Source organism: Nannospalax galili, unplaced genomic scaffold, assembly GCF_000622305.1.
Source record: "Nannospalax galili isolate Female #2095 unplaced genomic scaffold, S.galili_v1.0 scaffold142, whole genome shotgun sequence".
NCBI lineage: Eukaryota > Metazoa > Chordata > Mammalia > Rodentia > Spalacidae > Nannospalax > Nannospalax galili.
Window position 1 is genome coordinate 858,101 of NW_008348793.1, and position 25,501 is coordinate 883,601.

The window sequence follows — 25,501 nt, forward strand, 5'->3', positions numbered from 1 at the left end:
GGAAAATTCTGCTGACAAGCAATCACAGATGTAAAAAATACTAAGAAATGTTACATCAATAGAGATCATTTTAGAAGCTATTACGTCTTCTAAAATTCATTTAGTATGTAAAGCTAACGCCAAGCTAGATATTAGCCATGCTGCCCTTGTCAAAGTCTATTTTCCTTTTTACTATCCCAGCTCCCCCCACCCCCTGAAAAACTCCCAGAACTGAACTATCTGCAGCAAAACTACATGTGAAGTCATGGTGCGTAATCATTAACAGATGACAATACAGACAACAGATGATGCTGACGTTGGTCAGAGCTTCTCTGTTTTTTGTTTTATTTTTCTATGCCGATGGCAAAGCCCTCATATCAGAATATGTTACTACTTAATAATTTGTGAGACCTGTCAAAGTAAATCAGTAAATCTTAATGTTTTCCCAGGTCAGAAAACTTAGGACAGTACTAGTGAAGGTAGGAATGGCCTGTGCTTTAAGACTCAGGCTGGGAAGGAACGGCCCAAGCCAGCAATGAGGAGCCACGCTGGGTCACACTCTCTGAGCAGATACCTGCCCTCCACAGTTAGGTGGAGCTGACTTTTTTCAGACAGTTTTCTAATGTCTGCAAAAAGTCGAGTGGATGATGGCTTTTAACTTGAATCAAGCCATGTCTCGACACGCTCTTAACAACAACAAAACTGCTGTAACTGTGAGATGAGGGTATAAGGACCACATTTTGTCCCACCCCGCCCTTCCTCTGCGCTCAAAGTGAATTTACTGTGCCTCATTCTGCCAGCCTCTGACTAGAGGGAGTTTTTAAAGCCTGTCTTCTACCATAATTTAAAAACATTCAACGCCCTTTTGTCATTGTAAAATCATAGATAGTCTTAACGGTAGTAAACTTCAGTCTCTGAAGACTGTTCAGTTTGTTCAGTTTCTGCCCTAAAGAAGCCTGCTGGGATTTGTCCCTTGAGATAGGTCCATTTTTTGTCCCTCCTGAAACATATTCTACCCGCATTACAAATGCATGAATCTTGCAGATAATAAAAGCTCTGGCAGATTTCCTGTTTTGACGCAGCAGTCTCTGTGGGTCCAGGTTTGCACAGATTTGATTTGTGAGCCCTTCCTTGCTTGAGAATTTCCGAATGAAAAGTGTTCAGCAGGCCATGGAGAGGCAAGACCATGCTAGGAACCATCCAAGTAGAGATATAAGGTGAGGACCACAGAGCCAAAATGGCTTCTGATTGAGATTGAAAGGCAGGAGCAGAGGCTGAGGCAGGAACTCGGGTACCCTAAGCCAGGCCAATATGAAGTGAGAGAAACATTTTTAATAATCAATCCACAAATTAAATTCAAAAGTCTTAAGATAAAACTCATTTTCTTTCCTTCAACTCATTATTGATCCTGCCATCACTAATCCGATTCTGTACTTCAAACATCCCACTGAAACTTCAAACCACCTCTGAATTTCAGCCATAATTACTTTAGAATATCTTAGCATTTTCTCTATAACAGCCATCATTTTCATTCACCACATGATTTTCATGTGTGAACTGTGAAACAAATTCTCAGTTGGTGGATTTATAGTTCTACCACCCAATGCAGACTAGCCAATGGGCAGTGCTGGCCTTTGAACCTTCCTGAGCTTCCTAACATGGAGTCCCAGCTGTTTCCATGCCCTTTAATGCACCCTCCAGAGACTGCAGACTCCCAGCACTGTGCCTGCATTCCTGTCTTCCACTACTCAGCACCTGACACCTCACTCCCATCACAACCCAGGAACAGCCTGCCCTCTTTGAGCAATTTTCTGGCCACTCTGTGTGCTCCTATTCCATGGCCTCTCCATTGCCAGCTTCTTATGTAATTTCCTGTGAAGCACCTTGGTGTGTACCAGCTCCATATTAAATGGATTTACAGTCCTCTTATTCTCCTTTGAATTTCTGAATTCCCTGAGGACATACAGCTTCTGCCTTGGGCCCTTTTTATTCTCAGGCACTAAGGAATTAATAGGAAACTGATATTCTCAACTCTATTCCCTGGTTTATTAAATGTGACTTTCTGGCTAGCATGCTCTGTCTACTTACTGTCTCTAAGCCATGGGCCTCCCACCAGTCCAGCCTATGGCCCCTCACCATGGCCAGTGGTCTTCACTGACCACTTGGCATCTGTTGGCATTGTGGCCTGTCTGAAGCCTTATTAGCAGGATATTAGCTTAGTGTGCCTTAAGACTTGCTGATGGAGGCTTTTATAACCACCTCCAGGTACTGCTGACAACTATGAGGATTCCATTGGCTCATCCGGTCTGAATGTTTGCATTTGATAGTGCCGCACTACCAACCCGATCTAGAGGATAGTCCACAGAAAATACCTTTAAAAGTTTCTCATTCCTTCTCTAGCACAGGAGAGCCGCCTCAGGAAGCATATTCAGTGTCCTATAGCTGCAATTCATCATCAAGTCAATGGAAGAGGACCCCGCTCCCGCTCCCGGACATCCGCGGAGCTGCCCATGGTGGCTCACTGAGGGTGCTGGGGCACATGGCAGTGCTCTGCTCTCAGAACCAGACTCCCAGAGAGACAGGGCAAAGCCTGGCTATCTGCTTCTCTGTGTTCAAATTCACAGAGCTTAAGAAAAAGAAACAATGTTTCTTGACACTTGTGTCCACTTCTTAGACTTCCCCAGCTCCCTAGTGTCAAGATCAGCACTGCCCAGCTGCTCCAAGCAAGAGTAGCAAACTGAATCCTAGAAGTGACTTAAAGTCACACACTAGCCTGGCATTTAGTCACATGTGGCATTTTCTTCTTTAGTTTTGGGACATTCCTCCTTACCCTGGTATATTTTTATTTCCTCCAAGAACAGAGGATATATAAGACCGAAAAAAAAATGCATATGTTAAAGATCTATACTAACACTAGCTAACAAAAAGAAATATACATATATATATATATATATATATATATATATATATAAAATCTGTTCTCCTACATGAACTAGCATTGAGTTTAGAATAAGTATTTGGTAAATTCATGGATAAAGATTATATAAAGCTTCAATTTGCAGGAAAAGATATTTCCAAGAATTGTTGGTAAACAATGAATACAGTTACAGTCCCTTTTCTTTTAGTTCCTGGCTTTGTGCACAGTGTGATGATGGCTTGTAACGCTTTCAAACATGAAACACCCCAGAGCTAATACCTCTGGGATCTCAACTAAAATATTTTAACCGATCTAAGAGAAAATATCTTCTAAACACATATATTTTGCTAATTTACCAAATAAATAAGATATGTAGAGATTTGATTAACTCAGCAATATGTGATGCACTGATTAAGTTGAAAATTAAAGTTTCTTAGAAAACTAAGAAATAGAGAAAAACTCCAAGTACTAAAAAAGAACTAGTATATTTGAAGAAGGCCACAACACTTGGGAAGTCTTGAGAGGTTGATATTCAGAATGCACTCACTAAAAACTAAGAATGCTTTTTAAGAGTAGAGTTAAGACAATAAACATGAAGATGTGTTTGCTTGAAGCAATAATCTGACTACATAAGATGCTGGGAGATGTGTGGCTTTCCCTAATACACACCTTGATTTCCTGCGTCTTCAAGCATGTAGTGGTAAGCACAGGCCATCAGGAAATCACTGTGGGAGAATTAGCTAAAAATTGCACTACCTTGTATTACTTTGTAACTGCACTTATGTGTTACTGAGAAATCTATAACTTGAAAACAGACATCATCACAAATGTGTATATTTAGGAGGCAAAGAATTGTTCTCATTGTCAAAGGATGAGAAGAGACTCTGCTGAGTAACCATGGATCATTTTGTTTATGACCCTTTCTAAAAGTTACTAATGAGATAACCTTTTACTGTTGAATCTGGCGGACTTCACACCTAAAATTCTGAGTCAGTTACTAAGACTAACAGTGTCTTTTCACTGTAGAACAGATGCTGTGGTTTCTTTTTAAATAGTTGCTCTAATTTAAAAAGTCACTCCCTAAGAAGCACATTAAGTTAATAACTGACTTCATTTTCTAATGCATGTATAGAATTTGACAGAAGGCATTATTATTTGTATTTTTACCTACAAGGATTGCAGTGTAACACATACAATGTCAATATTTTTAAAGTCTTACTTTTACTTCTTAAGATGCCAAAATGTATTAAACTTCATAATAAAAGCACTGATTTTGACACTTAGAAAATGACTAAAGTAATTAAGAGTTGGTTTCCAATTCTAAACTATTTCTTTAACTTCCCTTGCTGTACCCCTCTACTTATACCATCCTTTTTCTCAAGCCTGGAGGACTTTGCCAGGTCCTAGTTAGAGCTCAGTCATGACACCAGCTTGTATATCATCTTTCATGATGAAAGAAGATTCAGTGAACGTGACCAGAGCTCCCTCCTTACGTGCTCACTTTCCATTCAGGTTCTTCCAAGGCAGACCTGTGGGCTTTTCACTCACACAATTTTCTACAAGGAGTATCCCGGAGGTCCTAAGGAACTGGACAAGAGTATTCAAGGAGGGGAACTCTTCTTCACTGTGGTACTCAACCCAGTAAGTATTTGGTGTTCTTCAAAGAAATTCAAATTTACCTTGATGAAGAAATAGGGGATTGGGTAGCTGTCACTCACACAGCATGAAGCTGCAGCTTTAAACAGTCATAAATCTTAACAAAACCCCACGTAGAAATGCAGGTTCAATTCTACAAACTAAGTGACCTGGGGAGCTTAGGGCAGAATTTGCAACGTGCTACAGTAAACCCTGATCTGACTGGAAAGTGACCAGAATTTGGAGTGTTTTGCTGTTGTGGAAAATAATATTATTCATGTCTCCTCTCCTCTCTCTCTCTCTCTCTCTCTCTCTCTCTCTCTCTCTCTCTCTGCATCTTCTCCTCTCCTCTCTCCCCTCTCTCATTCCCTCCCTCCATCTTTTCCTCCCTCTTTTCCTCTATCCTCCCCCCACTCTCTCCCCCGTCCCTCTCCTTTCTCTTCTCTCTCCTTCTCTCACATTTCCTTCTCTCGCTCTTCTCCTTTTCTCTCCTCTTTCCTTCTCTCTCTACTTCTCTGGTAAAAGAAAAATACTGATATTTTATAAGGACAAAGGATAAGAGTTAGATAAGCAAACAGGGTTATCACTCTGCATCCCAGTGAAATCTTGCCCTGCTGGGTGCCAGCGCATCCCTGTTTGATTGTCTTCAGCTCTTCCTCTTTCGAGTCATACTATTAGTGCATCAGCAACCCAGGTAAGTCTTGAAAAACCCCGTGGTGAAACAGCATCCAACTGAAGTGAGCTGTCTATTGTTAGTGATTTTCCTTGAAAGAGAGAACAGAAAAAAAAATGAAACTAAAATTTATTTTTGAAATACATGAATTTGCCCCTGGCCTAAGCAATATTTAAGATGGAAAATTGTGATTATCTCCTTATATGAAAATTTTCTATCAGGATAAAAGTTGGATAAGATAGAAGTAAACATAAAATTTAGTGCTGGGTATGGTGGCGCACACCTTTAATCCCAGCACTGGAGAGGCAGAGGCAGGTGGATCTCTGTGAGTTCAAGGCCACCCTGGTCTACATAAGTTCTAGGCCAGCTGGGGCTACAGGGAGAGCCTGTCTCGAAAAGAGCAAAAGAAATTTTGAAAGACTCCTAACTTGTCCTTAATTATTCAGGTCTCACCAATAAAATTGCTAGTAGTTTTCATCATCCATTCCTGTTTTAAAAACTGATCTGTTCTTTAGCTACTAGGAGGTGAGGTAGATGAAAAGGCAGCTCATCTCTGGGGAAGTCTGCATTTGTTGAAGACCCAGGATCATTTGGAATAATGTAGCATTCAGCCTTTAGGACGGTTTTCAAATTTCAGAGCCTCCCCGAAGCAACTAACTCTGATTTATACAGCAGAAGTAGACCACTTTGCCTAGATTATCTGTATTTTGTGTCACATCATATGGCTTTCTTGTTTTTCTCAATTCCATCAGTAATATACCCAGGGCAAAAGCATTGTGCCAGTGTATGATTATGAACTGAAAATGCAATTAAATATTCTTAAAACAATAACATTTTCATCAATAATTTTAAGACCATTTAATCCGTGTTCTACAAAATTCTGATGAATAGGACTATGAAACTTTCTGTTTAATTATTTTAGCTAGTCATTAATTTGATATTTTAAATTTTCCTGGTAATATTTCAGAACTTTCTGAACCAAATGAGTTCCATTCAGTGTGGAAGAAATTCATAATTCAGTCACTCATGTACAATGAGTTAATATTAAATATTTTACCTATTATCTGATAAGAAACACTTTTCTTAAATAAAAGAAATCATATATATTTTAACTTAGAAATTCTAATAGTAAAGGTTATGTTGACCTTGGAACCATTTTAGACTGCCTGAGCAAGCTCTTAGCAAATCCTGCTACTTCTCGAGTTTGTCAGTAATAGTTGACAAATTTGTTATCTTTGTGAAGAAATACAAAGGGAATAAAGGGTAAAATAAAATACAAAATTTTTCTTTCTAGATTTGGAAAACATCCAGAAGTTAACTATTTTCAGTAAACATTTCAACTCAAAGTGGTAGATCTTGTCAACTACCATGAGATAAATGAGGAACCCAACACAGTTTATCTGGTACAGGATCCTAATCCAGGAGTCTCCTTACCTAGAGACAGGTGTCTGTGAAGTCTGCACTTGGACTTAGCAAAGCCTAGCCATAAGGAAGTAAGACATCATCAGTGATGTCTTCCTGGATGACCGGAGTGAGGAGTGGGGCATGTGGCAGAGGAATTCTCACACTTCAATTACATGATCAGAGAAAGTTCATGATCAAGCTTAGAAACCTCCAGCTTCAATGAAATGTGCTCTTAATTTAGCAGATTACAGATTTCATTAGCTCAAAATGAGAATTAAAAAAACTATGATATCAAAGTATATATTAGCTATAAAAAAGTTAGGCAATTTAATTATAGTAGATCTAGAAGATAGTCTTCCTGCGATCTTATAACAATATAGGTCTCAGTTGGAAGCTGTATTTTAATAGAATGCCAAATGAAGTTGTTTCCTGCAAAAAGTATCTTTCATTACTAAAAGAAGTGTCAATCAAGTGAATTAACACAGTTGAAAAGTTGCAATGACGAATGTTAGCACAGTCTAGAGAGAGAAAACTTTGGCCATCTTTCAATGATTATTTCTGGTGTCACATTCCTGGGAACTGTTTTTTAATGTGTGTGCTGGCATTTTTATGAACAGAATTTTAAATCTAGTAGGTTAGCCGAGCATGAGACCATGAGAAATTTAATTCTTCTAATCTGGGCATGGTGACACATACCCTTAATCCCAGAACTTGGAAGGCAGAGGCAGATGGATCTCTGTGAGATGAAGGCCATCCTGATCTACATAAACAGTTTCAGGCCGTCTTCTTTTTCTCATTCTAAACTGAGCTGTCCACTTCATGGTTTGTTTCTCTGTGTAGATACAAGTATAGGCAGAGAATATATTACCCAGAGGAGCCTGTGCCACTGGTGAAGCAAGATGGAAAGCAGTTTTCTGAACTTGTAATTGATGAACACTGCACATGCACCTAGACTACCAAGAAGGGACCCTCCATTGTACATGTTTCTTTACTCAGTTCCTCCATACGAATTCTTCGCTTTGAACTAGTAGATGAAAGTCTGTTTTGATTTACTGGATCATGGGCTTTACTGATTCAATTCTTACTCTGAGACCTGTATCTTCCCTGTCTGTGGGTTGACTGAGCTCACTCAGCTTTGAGTTCACCAGGCTGAGGAGCAGACCCTGAAGTGTTTTGTTTGCTTCAGGATGGTAAAAGGAGTTATGTTATGTTATATTATAGGAAAGAGCCGCAACAAATACCCAAGAGTCAGAGATGACTCATCGGTAAGTACTTACCAGGCAAGCAAGCGTGAGGACCTGAGTTCCAGCTCCAGCACACACATTTAAAAAAAAAAGTCAGGAGCGACACAACGCACCTACAATCCCAGCACTATGGAAGGGGAGACAGGAAGATCCCTGAACAGCTGGTCTAGCTGAATTGGTGAGCTCCAAGTTCTACAAGAGACCCTATTTCAAAAAATGAGGCAGACACAACTGAGGAATATCAGTCTACGCACACACTTGAACACACATGCAGGAATGACTTTTATAAAATGGACAGAATCTGGACTAATGACTTTTAATCAACCTTAGCAAATTCACTGAACCATGTGCTCCTGTGACTTGGGCACCTGAAGATTGAGAATTTCTTGCCCTTGTATGTGTGAGGTGGTTAAGGCCTAGGGATGAAAGTGCAAGATTGCCTGATAAGATAAAAGTGGATCCAGATTTGTAATTTCCCAGAATTGATCCTGGAGAAATGATTTTGAATAAAATTATGGATAAGGCCTGACACAACAGTACAGTTCCAAGAGACATCTGGGAAACAGGGGTCCTGGAAGTTGGGTCCCACTTAACTAAAGTTAAGAGTCAGGCTGTTTCATTCAGGTATAACAGTAATGTGATATAGTAACATTGCACACACACACACACACACACACACACACACACACACACACACGAAACCCCAGTGTCACCATTTACTACATACAACACAAAATTTTTGTGCTCTCAGACACAAATATTCCTGATCAATTCAAAATCTGACAAAACTCTCGTATACTATATATATATAGAGAGACAGATGATATTTTATTTTTCACAATTTAATTTTATTATATTTTTTCCTGTTTATGACTACAGAGGATTACAAACATGGTTTTTCTGCTGGATCCCCCAAAGCTATTCTTTTTATATTTCTTTGAAGATACCATTTTCAAGACCATGTAGTATCTTTATGACTTTTTTGATCAATAGAACATGTAATGGAATTTACGAGTCTCAAACTTTTTTTAAAAAACTGAAATGAATCTCCTACAGTTTGTTGTTTGAAATATAAACACAGCCAATTATTTTTTAGTCATTCTCTGAGTAAAAGAAATTAATAATTTTCCTTCCGTTCCTGGATTTTGCACAATAACGAAGTATAATAAGGCATTCTACATCAGGAGCTGCATTTTCAGAAGAATCGTGGTAAAACCCAAATCTGTCACTGTTGTTGTCTGCCAGTCATATTTTTATCTTTGAAAATATAGTGATTACTTGAATTTTATTATGAAAGTGTGAAATAAGCCCAAAGTTGTAGTTTTTAAATTGTTTTTCCATTTTAAAAGTTAATTTCTTTTTCTAAACTATTTACCCTTCTATTCTACTTTTGTATTTTTTTTACAATTCTAATTTTTTAATTTTTGAGAATTTCGTAAACAGGTACTGTCTCTGCATTATTTCCATCCCTCCCAGTCCCCCTCAACTCCTCCAATGTCCCCCCACCACTCAGTAAGAAAGTGTGTAGATACTTTTGAATGCCTATATAATTATATGTAGAGTATAAGAATTAAAATTTATGAAGATGGTGAAAATATTTAACAAATATGACTACACCTGTCTTCAATAAAGAAGCCCCTATAAAACTTATAATGTGGAGCTGGAGAGATGGCTCGGCCATCAAGAGCACTGAAAGAAGACCCAGGTTCAATTCTCAGCGACCCCATGGCGGCTAACAACCATCCATAACTCCAGTTCTAGGGGACTCCGACACTCTCTTCTTATCTCCTTGGGCATTACACAACACAGGCTCACTCACATACATACAGGCAATACACTCATACACACAAAGTAAAATAATAATGGTAACACAATGTATATGCTTATATAGAATGAGCTAGTAAGAGAAACTGTACAATTTAAAACGTTTTCATCTCCATTTATCTTAACCTGCCTTCCTGGCTATGAGGATAATTGTCCTGTGCTTATTAAGGTGATTATTTTGATCAGGCAAACTAGGAGCACACATACACACACACACACACACACACACACACACACACACAGAGTGCTGCGTTAAAATATTAATGAAGAATTTTGAGTCCTGAAGGATGTAAAGTTGAGTTGTTTGGTGTCATTAGTGCATCAGGGTATAATTAATGCTTACTGGGTTCAATTGTCTTTTTTAAGCCTTCTTTTTGCTTTGTCACCTCAGAGCATGGTTTTCTACATATTAATCTTTTCTGCTTATAGGAATATCTATGCGTGGTTCACCTTGATGCTTCACAATATGTCTAGATCAATCTTCTACATGCAGTAAGAGGTCACTAAATGCTTTTAAAATGACTGGATGAATTCATGAAAGGTTGTGTTTCAGGGCATGATTTATTTGTGACACACCCATGTGAATCATAACAATCTTGAGTTTCATAAAAATACCTTCTGGCCAATTATCTGCTTGCAAGTAAATGAAATTTGAGCTTCAGGAAGAGATTTAATTAGCACAAGTCTAATAGGGTTTCACAAGTGCTGGTGTATTGATGTGCCATGGAAAGGACCAGAAAAGTTATCTATTCACCTTTTTTGTTTGTTTGTTTTGTTTTTGGTCTTTTTGAGTTATGGTCTCCATATTGCCCCATCTGGCCTGGACTCACTATGCAGACCAGGCTGACCTTGATCTCATAGAGATCAGCCTGCCTCTGCCTCCAGAGTACTAGGATTAAAGGCGTGAGCCACCACACCTGGCTCTATTTAACTTCTTAATTAGTGAAATCCCAGTAGGATGACCTAGCTGGTTCAAGGTCACACTGCTTAATTATTCTGTGGAGAATCTCATCCTTCTTGACTCCTGGCTTAGTGCATCCGCCAGGGTAGCACACTGCTCCTCACACTGGTGAAACTGGGGAGTTTCACCTCTTAATGTGATGCACAGTTCATCTCAACAAAATGTACATGAAAACGGTTTGAAATTTCAGGCCATTATCTAAGAAAAGCTAACTATGTTGGGTTAAAAAAAAAATAAGTGCTTTCGGGAGCTAGAATGATGGCTCAGCAGTTAAGAGCACACTGGCTGCTCTGCAGAGGCTCTGGGTTCAGTTCCCAGCACCCACATGGCAGCTAACAACCCTCCATAACTCCAGTTCCAGGGGACCCATCACCCCCTTCTGACCTCCATAGGCACTCCACGACATGGGTATACTTACACACATACAAGCAATACACTCATATCCATAAAATAAAAATAATAAATAAAAGAAGTGCTTTAGAGAAAATCTGTCACAAGTAGTTATAGCTGAAGGAAAATGTCTAATGGGCTTTTCAACAACTATGCTCTTAGAACAATAAATCTTATTGACATCACTTATAAATTGATAAGATTCTTACAATTATAAAACTAAAACTTTTTATTTCATTCATTTTCTGTCCTTTATAGCGATTCTCTTTCTGTCATTAATGTACTTCACTACTAACTATGGCATCATGTAATTAATTGCCACTGTGAAATTAAGAAAACCAAAAGGAGGCATAATTAATTCTTTACAGCTTCTAAGTGTAAGAAAAACAGGAGCCATTGAACTGGGGATTATTATGAAATCTAGGAAAATATCAATGGATAAGCTAAAGAAAGGGAACTTGTTGGACCATTTATCTCAGACTTATTCAACTGAAAATTTCAACCCTGAATATTTTGTACTTAAAGATGCTAAGACAAAAAGATAAGACATAATATTAGTTATCAGAAAATTATCAATCATGCTTTGTGCAATAAACAAATTGAAGGTAGTTTATCCAAATTATCATCCACATAAATTCAGCCACATATGAGTCCAGTTGTATTACAGCAAACTCTTTCATGGCCCTGGATTTTGCTTTACATTTGTTACAGTATGTTCCAGTGTGTAATCTAAGAAGTGGCATTCTTTTGGTTAAACCTAGCATGTCAGAAACACAGGAGGGGAAAAAAATGTTATCATGTACCACTCAGGAGACAGTACATGGTAAAACTGGACTAAACCACACATTGCAAAACAGGCAGCAATGTTGGAACTGTTACCAGCAGTTTCCAAATAATCAGCAGCTGGTTGATGGGAATGACCTCCAAAACCAAAAGCCCACATCTCCCTCTGAGAATTTTACCTGCAAAACAATACAGTTATTCAGTTGATCAAAGAAATGAATAAATTTCTTCTTTAGTCCTTTGAAAGTGTTCTCTATAGCCTTCAGAATAAACAGAAACATCTTTTGCTTGGGGCTAAATAATCATGCTGGGCTTCTTCCCATTTTTCTGGAATCTTTTAAAAAATCATCTGCTGTAAGTATCTTTAACTCCTTGAATACAATTTGCTATTTCATGATTTCGTGAACTGATGATACCTTCCGATCAGGATGCTTTCCAGAATTCCGAGCTTGTAATCATCTTTCTGTAGAAACGTCCCCTGACCCTCTAGTTTGATTTATGTTTCTCCTCTGTGTTCTTATAATGCCCGGGCATAAACACAACATAACCTTCCCACCATACTCTAATTTTCTTTATCTTCTCACTGGTTGTGGGTTCCTTGACAGTAAAATATCCCTTGCTCTCTTTTATATCCACAAAACACTAAAACTTTTGGTACATGGTAGGTTCTCAAATAATGATTATTCACTAAGTTCTTTTACCTACAAATATACTTTAAGTTAGAATTTTGAAGTTGGTCACCTTAAACACTTAACCAAAGAATCTACATAATTGGTGTGTATAATTGGGCTTTTATTCTCACCCAATAAAGCATCTAAGAAGTCCTTAGGGAAGCCATTAAATTTATGAAAAGATGCTGCCACTCAAAATAATAAAATACAAAGTTAAGTTACTTTGAAAATCACTTCTTTTCTTATAGCTTATTTAAAAAACAAACTGATAAACCATTCTGTTAGCAAGGCTACGCGAAAGCTGTACTCATGTTTCCCAGTGTGTGTGCGACGTGGGGAGAAATCCAGCGGCAGCAAGCATCATGTATAAAACCTTTGGCGCGGTGATTTTACTTTTTAGAGGATATAGTGCACAGAAAGAATGACTATAAGGTCTATCTTCAACTTGAATACAAAATGCTTTTCAGAGTCGCTTATACCTCCGTGGTGGAAACAACTTGAATATGTATCCATGAGACACTAGTCAAGTAACTTTCATTGTAGCCACTCAAATAGGACTGGACACATAAAAATAATGATGTCTTCAATTCTGGTCAGAAAAAAATAGAATGAGAACATTCTCACTGTATTGTGATTTCTACAATATATTAAACAAAAAATGTGTGAATTCAACGAACATATGTCAGCTTGGGTAAAGGAAGCAAAAGGACAGAGCAGAGGAAGATGACATGGTCACCACAGGAGCCAAGAGGAACCTGCCAGCAAATGCAGCTTTGATTCTGAAATCTGCAATGTTTTACCTACTGAAAATAATAAATGAAAAAATGTGAATGAGAAAAATATTAAAGACAACGAACAAGCATCCTGCTTGGTATATTACATTCACTTAATACAGTACAGCAAACAATAAATGATTTTGAGTGCAGTGTTCAGACTGATGTTTAGTAAAGTGTAGGGACAAGAATCTGAATAGAAAACTTAAACTTTTTAAAAATTATTTTGTGTACTGTGATTGCGAAAGAGTTTTCACTTACTGTCTGGAAAGATAAAAGGTTGTCACAGTGCTGTTGAGAGCTGAGTTTTCAATGTAACACGTGTGAAAAGAAGGATAAAGGAGTCTCACGGCCTTGGATTGGAAGGGAGGAGAGTAGCAGGGGTGAACGTCCCAAACGTTGAGAACCAGAGTTAACTGGCATCAGTGACACTACAGTCATAAAAATCTCAGCAAGCCCTCATATTTCAATGCCTGAATGTTATTTCTCTTCAAAAGTAACTAAGCTTTTTGGAGAAAAAGCTGATTCAAAGTTAGGTACATGAACAATACAAATTGAATCTGAGATGAGTTATTTCTCTTTTTTTAAAAAAAAAAAGAGCAATGAGCACACAAAATAGGCTTTTACTAGATAAAATTCAGCTTTAAGAGGCGCTTTTAATGACTTAATTCAATATAATTTCAACATCAAAAAGTGACATTATTGATGTAATCAGAATGGATAAAAGGATGGGAATTCTATAGAAAAAGATGCGAGTTAATAAATGCAGAAGGATTGATGAAATTAGAAAATCGCCTTTATTGACACCATGAACAGCTAAGACAAGAATTGTCACTGATTACTGAAAACAGTGAAGCAACATTGCTAAGAAGCAGTGTATTTATACTCATAAGTTTCATACCAGAGATTACATGTTAGCTATGTATTAGTTACGATGCCTTATAATGGATAAATCTGGCAGTTTCCATTTAACAACATGATCAGGCAGCATCACCAACAATGGAATCATTCAGCAAGTGTAGCCTGATCGCAGCCACCATCTAATGAGAGTCCATTTAAGACTGAAAAGTGAGTGCTGGGAGCAAGGTGCTGGGCCCTCCTCCCTCTTCCAAAGACACCAGCCTAGATGTTTGCAGACCAGTTCCCTTGGTGAGAAACAAGTAAAGAAGCTGCTGGGCCCCAGGAGGCAGGAAAACAACAGAAGTTCTCATTCAGCCTCCCTCTGACTCAGAGTGTACAAATTGGAGCAAGCACCTAGCTCAGCTTCTCCTTGGAGAGGGAAACAGAAGACTGAAGCACATTTAACGGTCCAGCTTTGCAGAGGCCCTGTGGGCCTGAGTTCTGTGTTGTCTAAGTCTAACTGGAGAAAGGGTATCAAGCTGTGAGCAGGGCAAGGGGTAGCTTGTACATTCAACATTCTGGCCTCTTGGAGTTGGCTAAGAAGCTGGCTTCTGTCTTGCCTCCTTTAGAGCTCTGACAGGAGCTGCTGAGAACAAGTGTCCTAGGAGTTAACAGCAGCTCCAGAAACCATACAGTATGGCAGACAGATAAACAGACTAAGGGATTATGAGCCCTGTAAAGAATAAGCCAATAAATCATTCTAGCTAAGAAATTTTGCTTAGAAATTCAGATAAAAAGCTATCTGGATATTTGGAGTTCAGTGACAGCTCAGTCAGTATTGTGTCTGCCTTACAAGCATAAGGATGTGAGTTCAGAATCCCCACCACCCACATTAAAAGTAGGATGTAGGTATGTGACTATAACCCCAGCACTTGAGAGGCAGGGACAGGAAGATGCCTTATACCTCACTGACCATTTTGTCTAGCTAATTGGTGAGCTCCAGGATCAGTGAGAGACTCTTTTCACAAAAAAACTAAAGTAGAGTAATTAAGAAAGGTACCCAGTGTAGACCTATTGCCTCCATAGATACATACACATACACACACACACACACACACACCCCACAAAACAAAAAGGTGTTCTTTTAAAAAAACAAAAAGATACCCAGCCAATTGTTCTCTTGATCACAATGAATTAACTTTGTCTCTTCTGGTTGATTTTAATTTGAAGTCTATTCTGTCAGATATCAGAATTGCAACACCTGCTTGTTTCTTAGTGTCATTTGCTTGGAATATTTTTTTCCATCCTTTCACCCTAAAGTGGTCCCTATCCTTGAAGGAAGGATGAGGTTTTTTGTACACAATAAAAAGATGAATTTCATTTATTATTTATTTATTTATTGGTCTTTTTGAGACAGGGTCTCCCTGTAGCCCCAGCTGTCCTGGAACTCACTATGTAGACCAGGCTGGCCTTGAACTCACAGAGATCCGCCTGCCTCTGCTTCCCAAGTGCTGGGACTACAGGCGTGCTCCACCACACCCAGCTTTTATTTATTATTTTTATTTTATGTGTATGAGTGTATTGTCTGCATGTATGTGAGTGCACCTGTGTCATGCAATGCTGCAGAGGTCAGAAGAGGGCTTCAGATTCCCCTGGAACTGGAGCTAAGGACGGTTCGTAGCTGCCATGTGGGTGTTGGGAATCGAACCCAGGTCCTCTGCAAGAGCAGTCAGTGCTCTTAACCACTGAGCCATCTCTCCAGCCCCGAATTTCATTTCTTAATCCATTCAACTAGTCTGTGTCTTTTGATGGGGGAGTTGAGGCGATTGATATTTAAAGTTATTATTGGAAGATGTGCATTTTGTTACTGTTATTTTCTATTTGTGTTCTTAGTCCTATTTTGTATTTCCACAATTATATCTTCATTTGTTCTCATTCTGTAACCTCGTGGGTATGATCATTTCTACTTCCCTTTGTATTGCTTTGAGTGTTCTCTGCAGGGCTAGTTTTGAGGACATGGATTCTTTCCACCTATCTGTCATGGAAGGTCTTCCTTCCCCTTCTTCTATGACAGTTCTGGATAAAGTGCTCTGGGTTGGCATCCATGCTTCTTTAAAGCCAGGAATACTGTGCTCCAGGCCCTTCTGGCTTTCATAGTTTGCATTGAAAACTCAGCTGTAATTCTGAAGTTTTCTTTTGTATGTAATTTATTTTTCTCTTTCAGCATTCAGTACCCTCTCTGTTCTGTACATTTAGTGTTGTGGGGAGTTTCTGTTCTGGTCCTGTCTAATTGGTTGGTGTTCTGTGTGCTTCTTTTGTCTGTATGGGTATACCTTTTCTTAATTTAGGGACATTTTCACCTATAAGTCTGTTGAAGCCCTGGTCAATGCCACTGATCTGAGATTCTTCTCCTTCCTCTCTGCCTATGATATGTAGATTTACCCTTTTCGTGATGTGTTACATTTCCTGTACATTCCATTTTTGTAGGTTTTTTCTTTTGTTTTTTGATTTTACATCTTCTTTGATTGAGCGGTCCATTTCTCCAACTTTATCTTTCAGTCTTGATAGTCTGTTTTCCATTTGATTCATTCTGCTGGTGAAGCTTTTTCCTGTCACTTCAAATTGGCTTATTGGGTTTTTTCATTCCAGCTTCATTCCAGCCTGAGTTTTCTCTCTCTCTTGTGAATTCACTTTTCAAATCCTCCATTGTCTTTGTCATTTTTTTATCTGTCTATTTGTGTTTTCTTGAGTGTCAACCAGAAGTTTATTCCTATCCTCTTTCAAGTCTTTGTGTTCTGTAAAGTCATTGAATTCTTTGATCATGCTTATAATTGTTCTTTTAAATTCTGTGTCTTGAGGTTCCCCTGGGTGGTTCTCATAGAACACTTCTGTAGGACTTGTGGGATTTGATGGGGACATATTATCTTAGTCTCATATTATTTGTGTTTTTGAGTTGTAGTCTATGCATGTGGCTTTTTTGTTGGTTGTGTATCTGATATGAAATTCTAGCCCACCTTTGTTGACTCTGTTTGATTCCATTTTTATTGTTGATGTAGCTTGGTTGCCTTCTGGTCAGATATGAATAATTAGTTGGTCTGTGTTTCAAGTTCTCACTTTTAATTTTTTATTTGAAAGGACCAAATGGCTCCAGGCTGGCACTATGAGAGCTCTCCAGAAGGGCAAAGGGCCCTGGACCCGAGTGTGGAAGATAGGAATCAAGTGGCCAGTTCTCAGTGGCTAAGCAGAGATGTAAGCCTTGGAGAGATGGGAATGGGGCTGGTCCCAAAGCAGGAGGATGGTGACTTGGTTGGTGGGATCTGGGTAACCCCTTTGCTAGTCTGGGGCTCTCTGGTAGTGTCAGCAGGAAGGGGCCTAAGCCTGAGGAGGGTCAGTGCATACAAGAGGGGCCTGAACTGACTCTGACTACCCTCCTGTGCTCCTGATAGTGCATTATTAACATTAATCATGAAGAAACAAAAAAAAAATTCATTGATATACAAATCTCATCTTGTGAAAAAAAATAATACTATCATGTTTTTAAAGGGGTATATAGGGAGCTGGAGAGATGACACAGTGGTTAAGAACACTTGCTGCTCTTCCAAAGGACCCAAGTTCAGTTCCCATCACCCCAGTTCATCACCCCAGTTGGGTGGCTCAGAGCTGCATATAACTCTAGCTCCAGGAAATCCAACAAACACTCTCTTCTGGCCTTTGCAGGTACCCACACACATGTGGCAAACACATATACACACACACACACACACACACACACACAAACACAAATGAGAAATAAATCTTAAAAGGAGTATTATCATTTTAAACACCATAAGATATTATAAACTAATATAATTTGCAAACTTAAGCCTTCTTTTTAAAAAAAATTTTTTTATTATTTTTATGTTGTGTGTATGAGTGTACACATGAAAGTGCACCCAAGCTGTTCAGTGCCCACAGAAGTCAGAAGAGGGTGTGAGATCCCCCTGAAACTGGAGTCACAGATGGCCGCCATGACGGTACTGTGAATTGAACCTAGGTCCTCTGCAAGAGCAACTGCTCTTCTTAATCACTGAGCCATCTCTCCAGCCCTTTAAGACGTCTTTAAATCCAGAATTTTAGAAAATACACTTATGTATTGGTCAATTTTTTTCTAGTTACTACTTCTAGACAGCAAAACATGATGGCTTTTAAAAAAAAAAAATCATCACATTATGAGCGCTTGTCGTCTCTGTAGGACTGCACTCAGGAAGGCATGCACTGGGTTTCTGGCCCCAAGCATCTCCTGGTTGCCCTCAGATGGTGACAGGCTCTGAAAGCCAGGTGGCTGAGGCAGCTGCAAGCTGGTGGGATATCTGCTCCTAAAATTTCAATCTTGGATCTCAGCAGAATTGCCAGTCTCTCTAAAGGTCATGCTACACCACTCTGAAGAGAAGTGTTAATCCAGTCACATGGGTAACTGGATAATGGGACTGGACCTTGTGTTTGGGGAGATGAGTTTATCCGATCTCTTCCTTCTGAACAGGTGAGCCTTCTGTTAAGTAGGGCCTGTGACTCAAGAGTGCATAGCCAGCTCTGTGGTCTATGAACTGTGGAGACCCTGCTACAGAAAGGGAAGGACATTCTCACCTGCAGAGTTTACTGCTGTGCCATCCTTTGCATCTTCAATAATATAATAATATGGATCTCCTTATGAGAAATTAGATGCATAGTTTCAAGGTTTCAAGAAGTATTACGAGGACATCATGATGCTCATTGCAGTTTGCATCAAGGATGTCAACACCCCCAGGTAAGGTTGTGTACCCACAGAAAACAGAGGGTCCAAGCATCATCTGGAGAGCATCCTGTGGTCACGATCCTGAAGTCTCTGCTCTCCCATTTGGCATGAGTCTTGAAAATCTTTGTCCTTGGGGTTGGAGAGATGGCTCAGTAGTTAAGAGCACTGGCTGCTCTTCCAGAGGACTCCAGTTTGGTTCCCAGCATTGACATGGCAGCTAACAACTATAACTCCAGTTCCAGGGGACCTGATGCCCTTTTCTGGCATCTGTAAGCATTGTATGACATGGATATACTTGCATACATGTAGGCAAAACATTCATAATTTTTTTAAAAATTTACTCTTTAATACTGTGATTCCATTATTATATATCTAGCATAAGGAAAGAGTGTCAAAACAGAAAAGTTAATTGTAGTGAAAGGAAAAGTGGAAATAAAGTGACTATCCAAATGAAAGAAAATGCTATAAATATTACATTGCTTACTAACTCATTGTGCAGATTTAAAACCTCATTTTGAATAACATGGGGATAATATGTTAGGAAATGTATGTATAAAAGAATTAAAATTGCACATAAAGTGTCAATGTTTTTTTAAAAAGCTACCCCAAGGTAATCAAGAGATAAACTGGTTGAGAGCTGGAATTCTTTTTTTTTAATTTTCTACATTTTTCAATGTTCTTTTAGTGAGTTTCCATCACTTTTTCTAGCAAGAAAGGTAAGGACTGATTTTCAAAGTGCTAGCATAAGAGTTCTTATTAGCAAGGAATGATTAACCCTGTCTAATTAAGAATTAACACATATACAAATTATTTTACGACAAAATATTAAGGGATGCAGTAACCCCCTCCCTCTCTCTGTGTCTCTCTCTTGGTTTTTGTTGTTGTTTGAGACAGGGTCTCTTTGTAGCCCCAGCTGGCCTAGAACTTCTTATGTAGACCAGGCTGGTCTCCATCTCACAGAGATCCACCTGCCTCTGCTTCCTGGGTGCAGGGATTAAAGGTTTGTGCCACTACACCCTGGTGGAATGTAGTACTTTGTGGGGATTTAAAGAATCTTTTTCTTCAAATTTCAAATATTAACACCTACTAAAAGTTTATGGAGATGAGGTTAACACTACTAGCAATGATTCAGCTACCTTTAATTCACCTTCCCCCTCCAATAACTGAGTGGACTGCAGCCAAGAACAAAGAACCAAGCAAGAAAGGGCCCTTGAGAAGGGGAAGGAGCGAGGAGCTAAGTCAGCCAGCCATGTGCTCAGGGCTGTTGTGCACGGCCTTACTGAAGTTGGGCAACAATCTACGAGAGTTTTTAATATATGGTTTGTCTTATTTGACCTTAGCAGCCATTCTGTGAGATATGTTACAAATGAGGAAATTGGAATTTATGGTTTTTGTAACTTGATGAATGGGAAACAAATAGAAAAAATTCTCTGTTGTTCTGCTATCAATCAGTTCTGCTGACAAAATAACCCTGGTCCACACTTGTGGCCTTCATTTTTAAATAGAATCTACCCACATCTCCTAATCCCCTCATCCTAAGAACTACCACATAAAAAAGAGCTTTGACATGAGAAAAGCGGCATAAGCAGGGAAGGGTATCCTAAAAGCACCGAAGAATTCAGAAAACAGCTTTGAGGCAGCTCAGAACTATTCTGTGACACAACACACAATCCAGGCAGTGCTGGGCGAGTTCGGCCAGGCTGTGGCTCTGTGTTCTCCAGACCGTAGGAGGAACGTGGCATCCAGTTATTTTGCACAAAGGACACCAAGGCTCCCTCCATCCAGGTATTCAATAGATGAGGTATTTCTTTTGTTTTACTTTTATAAAACTTAAAAATCTAGTACAAGATTTATAGACATTCCTAAACTGAGGCCCCTCAGAAAAGTTAATTCCAAATCAGCACTCACTCTTGGCTTATCTACTGGACTCAAAGTAAAGAAAGTGCAACTGAAAATGGAATTGAGGCATCAGTTGAAGCTTTCTGTGCTACTGTGGTTTATATTGAAGGCTGCGCTTTGTATAAACATGGTTTCTGTGGTTTAACTTTAGGCTGTTCTCTACGGTCCTCCCAAATAACAGGAATGCGTCAGAGGCACAGCCTCGTTTCCTGTGGAGGCTGGAAACTGTTAACAGCAAAGTTTGGAGACAGTCTGAGTGAGTGCTTTGCCATATGTTAAACTAAACTTGATATGAAAAATCATATCAGTTTCCAGTTTCTCAGAACGTTCAAAAGAAAAAGGAGGCTCCGGCTTTATAAATATAAAAAGCATCTGTCTGCACAGGAAATTCGACTCTGTTATTTTGCAAATGAGCCCTACTTATATTTACAAAAGAAATCAGAGCTGATGAACTATATAGGAAGTGGTATGCCATGTGTTTAACGTTTGAAGTAGATATTTGTAATTCCGTATGGCTGGCTGGACTGTGAGCTACCATTGTGCTGAGCTCTCAACAGTGCTGCCAGAGCGGTCCTGAAGCATTTGTTTCCAAGTGAAGGGAGATCGGGTATTTTGGTAGCATGCTGCTAATGTGAACATTCCTGTCTGATGTAATTTGGGGGTTTAAATGCTCCTACCTCCATTTCCAACTCAGGAAGACTATGAGCTTTCACAGAAATAGTTGTCAGAGTTCACTCTGATTTTTTTTTTCCAACACAAATATTTTTTTTTTCTTCTTCTTTGATTGATTTATTTATTTTTATGGAGCTTTTGGCTACTCTAACATCCCCCCCCTCTGAAGAGATAATCCTAAAATCTTTTAAGGATTAGATAAAAGCTCCCAAATATTTTCTTTTGGCTACTCTAACATCCCCCCCCTCTGAAGAGGTAACCCTAAAATCTTTTAAAGATTAGATACATGCTCCCAAATACTTTTGACATTTTTGGCCTTTGGAACAGAGTATGTTGTTAAGAGGCCCAAAGACATTGTGAGTTTTAGCCAAGAAACTGGTTACTTTTCTTTAGGGTCTTTTACCCTAACTACCTAGCCAATTCCTATTTCCTATTCTTATCACACAATCCTCTGAAGAGGTTACCCAAATTGCCAATAGGGTATCGGGATACAGACCGCTCTGGTTTCTTCCATGCTGAATAGGGATGCAGGGTGAGGCAACTGGAGTACCCCTTCAGTGGGTCTATCTAAAAGACTCTCAAATTGCCTCTTATCTCTAGGAGGAAAAGAAAGTCCTTGAATTGTGAATAGGAGATGTGAAGGAGATGTAAAGGCAAGAGTAGTAAGCATTACAAGTTCTAGACAGGGAACTAGAAAAAAGTCAGAACAGGGCAATTTTCAAATGTTCATATGAGAGTCCATTGGAATTTCTTGACAAGAGGTTCCAAAAGCATCCCTCTATTGGGTTCCTCCGCATTTTTCTTTTGTCTTCCAAAGCTGGACTCTAGAGTAATAGATTCAAGATTTGCTTTCAAGTATTTTGATAGCTGTTGGAGTGGTTAGAATCAGTGTCGGTTCCCTCTCAAAGGCTTCTAGATAGGGGGAGAAAACAAATTTTCTTTCTTTTTTTTTAGTTAGTTTTATTTTGTGTGTGTGAATGTTTTGTCTGTGTGTATGAGTGCATCATGTGTGTGCAATGTCTGCAAAGGCCAGAAAAGGGCATCAGCACCTCAGAACTGGAGTTACAGATGGTTACTAGCCACCATGTGAGTGCTGGGAACTGAACCTGGGTCCTCTACAAGACCAGTCAGTGCTCTTAACCACTGGGCCATCTCTCCAGCCCTGATTTTTCCTTTCTTATTAACTCTGAGCTCAAAAGAATTTCCCCAGAGTCACTCACCCAGGTACAAATGTCCTTCATTTAATGTTTGGAAGCATTTAAGAATAAGAATCTTTCTAGGACTACCTCTATGTGCACTTTCCTCTCATGACACACTATTTTGCTGTATCTTACTCTGAACCAGTTTCCTAATCTAAAGCCAGAATTCCATGACCCTTGCAAGATTAGCAAATGAAATTTATGACCAGAACACTTGTTCATCAGTCTGGGCATCTTCATGCCATCTGTCAGCCCCATTTCAGCAGCGGTACTCGCTGACTTGACCATAAACTCTTTGTCATCATTGTGATATTTATCCATCATTTCATTGATAGCTTTCTTGCATCACAGACATCCCTAAGACTTTTTCTGGGCGAATCTTAGCCTTTTTTGTCTATTGGTCTATTCATGCTAGTATTTTCAACACAGTTCCTTTAACTGAAAAGCAATTCTTTTGCTTTCTTTCTTTTACTCACCTTGACCTTCCCTAATTTTTATTCATTTTCCTTATTTAGTAAAGTCTCTGCTTATTCTCAATTCATTCCTTTCTCCAGAGTCTTATTAATATCACATGTGTGCAGTTCTTATTCATCCATGACCAGCAATCTCTGCATTTAATACTTCTGTGTTTAAAAGATTGCTGTCTTTAATGCTTTTTTCTTTACAAAACACATCTCTGGGATACTATCTTTACTCCTCCAACTAATCACAAAAGCTTTAAAACAGAATGGTTCTCCAGATTAAAAAAATAAACCTCTCTCTCTTCCCTCTCACAGTAGGAGACAGGAGCTATTCATAATTCTTAATAAACTGTAAAACTGCATCTGTGTGTTCCTGAGGATATGTAGGCATAATCAAAAATATTCTCTCAACCTGATCTGTGTAGGAAAAGAACTTGACACCTATTAGAACAAGCAATTCTGCTATGAATTAGAAGCCTCTGGGCAAAAGACTCAGTAGAAATGCATACTCTCAGTGTGGGACATTCTCCCTTCCATTTAAAGGGAGGCAGGAATGCAAATGTGCATCTTTACGCTTTATTAGCTCTAGCAAAATGTCATCGAAAAGGTTAAAACTTTTAGAAATTTTTATCATATGCATCTGGAATATTTAACTCACTTAAATATTTAATTGTTCTAGTTACCATTGATTAAAGTTTTTTAAAAACTTGAGTGCAAGTCTATTCCTTACATATTTTTTAACACATGGCCATATAGTTAGCGTGATAAATTCTTGCAAGAGTTTCTTCTTCAGTCACTCCCCTTCACCATAGGGAAGAAGATTCAGGTAAGCTTCATAACTCTACAGGACATTTCCCTAGGAAATGCAGAAAAATACAACCTGATCTCTTTCCCACTCAAGACGGCATTTAATACAGCAGTAGCTCACATTCTTTAAAAAAAAAAAATCCTTGCATTTTTAAACTCTTATAGTTAAGTACTTCTGTATTAGAAATACATGGGCTACTTTCCCCAGTAATTACACTTGAAGAATCTGTCCTTGTGGTTGGAGAGACGACTCACCTGTTAAGAGAGCTGGTTACTCTTGCAGAGGAAGGCTTGGTTCCCACCACCCACGTGGCAGCTCACAACATTTTGCTCCTCCCAGAAGACCCAGGGAAATCCGGAATTTCACACCAAAGGACCCACCTTGTACTTGCTTCCACATCTTGTATGCCCAGAGAGCAGCAAAAAAGCCTATTTATTTTTTAATATATATTTTTATTGAATTTTTGTGGAGAGCCCTGTAGTGATCATTACGGTGCTGTGCTACAGCGAGTGGATCTGGATGCTTCACACGGAATGCAAATGGAGGCACCGTGTGACTGGGGAATATTATCATCCAGTTTTACAGATAGATGGGGCATATAAATATCTGGAGGTTTAGGACTGATCAAAGTCCTACAAGTGCTGTCATAGAAAAAAAAATTAAAAATAAAAATGTCAGACATTCAGAAAAGTGGAAAGGAACCGGGGAAGTAAAGACAAAGAAGGAGCCTGACAGAGAGGAACAGTGGGAGACAGTTGTTACCATTATTCAACTGGCATCATAACCCAGTCATTAATATTTAATTTAAATAAAATATATTTAAACCCATATGGTTCTTTAAAAATTCCAGTGTGTCCAAGATTACATGATTGTGATCATAATAATATTTAAGCAAAACATGTTTTTAAGTTTTTCTGCCAGGCATGTTGGCACATGCCTTTAATCCTTTAAGTGTTGACTCAGGTAGAGGCAGACAGAGCTCTATGAGACTGAAGCCAGCCTGGTCTACATAGCAAGTTCCAGGCCAACTGGGGCTACAGGGAGATCCCGTCTCAAGAGCAAAACAAAACAAAAAAATATTAAGTTTTTCTATAAGTCAATGCAGTTTTGGACTTTACTTAAGACTAAACATACCTTTCAATTTCAGAACCTTATTAAATCCCTTGTAGCTCTTTGGGGTACTTCTAAATAGTTGCCAGTATGAGGACAGGCTGATAGTTTTAGAACTGACACAATGGTAACTGCAGCTCTTCTTAACAAGTTGGTTTACATAATTCCTAAGACATTGTTAGCAGGGCTAGAGAGATGGCCCAAAGGTTAAGCGTACTGGCTGCCTTTGCTGAGGACCTGGGTTCAGTTCCCAGCATCCATATGGTGGCTAACAACCATCAGTAATTCCAGTTTTAGGTAATCTGATGCCCTCTTCTGAGCTCCATAGGCATTGAATGACACAGGTGCACTTAAATACATGCAGGAAATACACTCATACACAAAAATAAAAAATAATAAAATATTTTTTAAATAAAAAAATTTTTTAAATTAAAAAAAGGGGGTTAAAAAAAGAGACAAATATCCTAATATTCCATGGAGAAATCGT

The 25,501-nt window shown here is 38.9% G+C and overlaps 1 protein-coding gene across 9 annotated transcripts in view; it reads left to right on the forward strand.

Moving 5' to 3' along the window:
* Ndst3 (N-deacetylase and N-sulfotransferase 3) overlaps positions 1–25,501 on the forward strand; it is a 176,097-nt gene that overhangs the window by 104,661 nt on the left and 45,935 nt on the right. For 8 of the 9 annotated variants that reach the window (XR_003851561.1, XM_029569831.1, XM_029569829.1 and 5 more), the window contains exon 6: positions 4,409–4,537. Coding sequence is in view for 8 of the 9 variants with exons in the window: in XM_029569831.1 (XP_029425691.1) it covers positions 4,409–4,537 (129 nt within the window). In the remaining variant the exon portion in view is untranslated. Of the gene's footprint in view, positions 1–4,408; positions 4,538–7,829; positions 7,922–25,501 lie in introns of those variants that run through there. The other variant, XM_029569833.1, reaches the window with a different exon arrangement.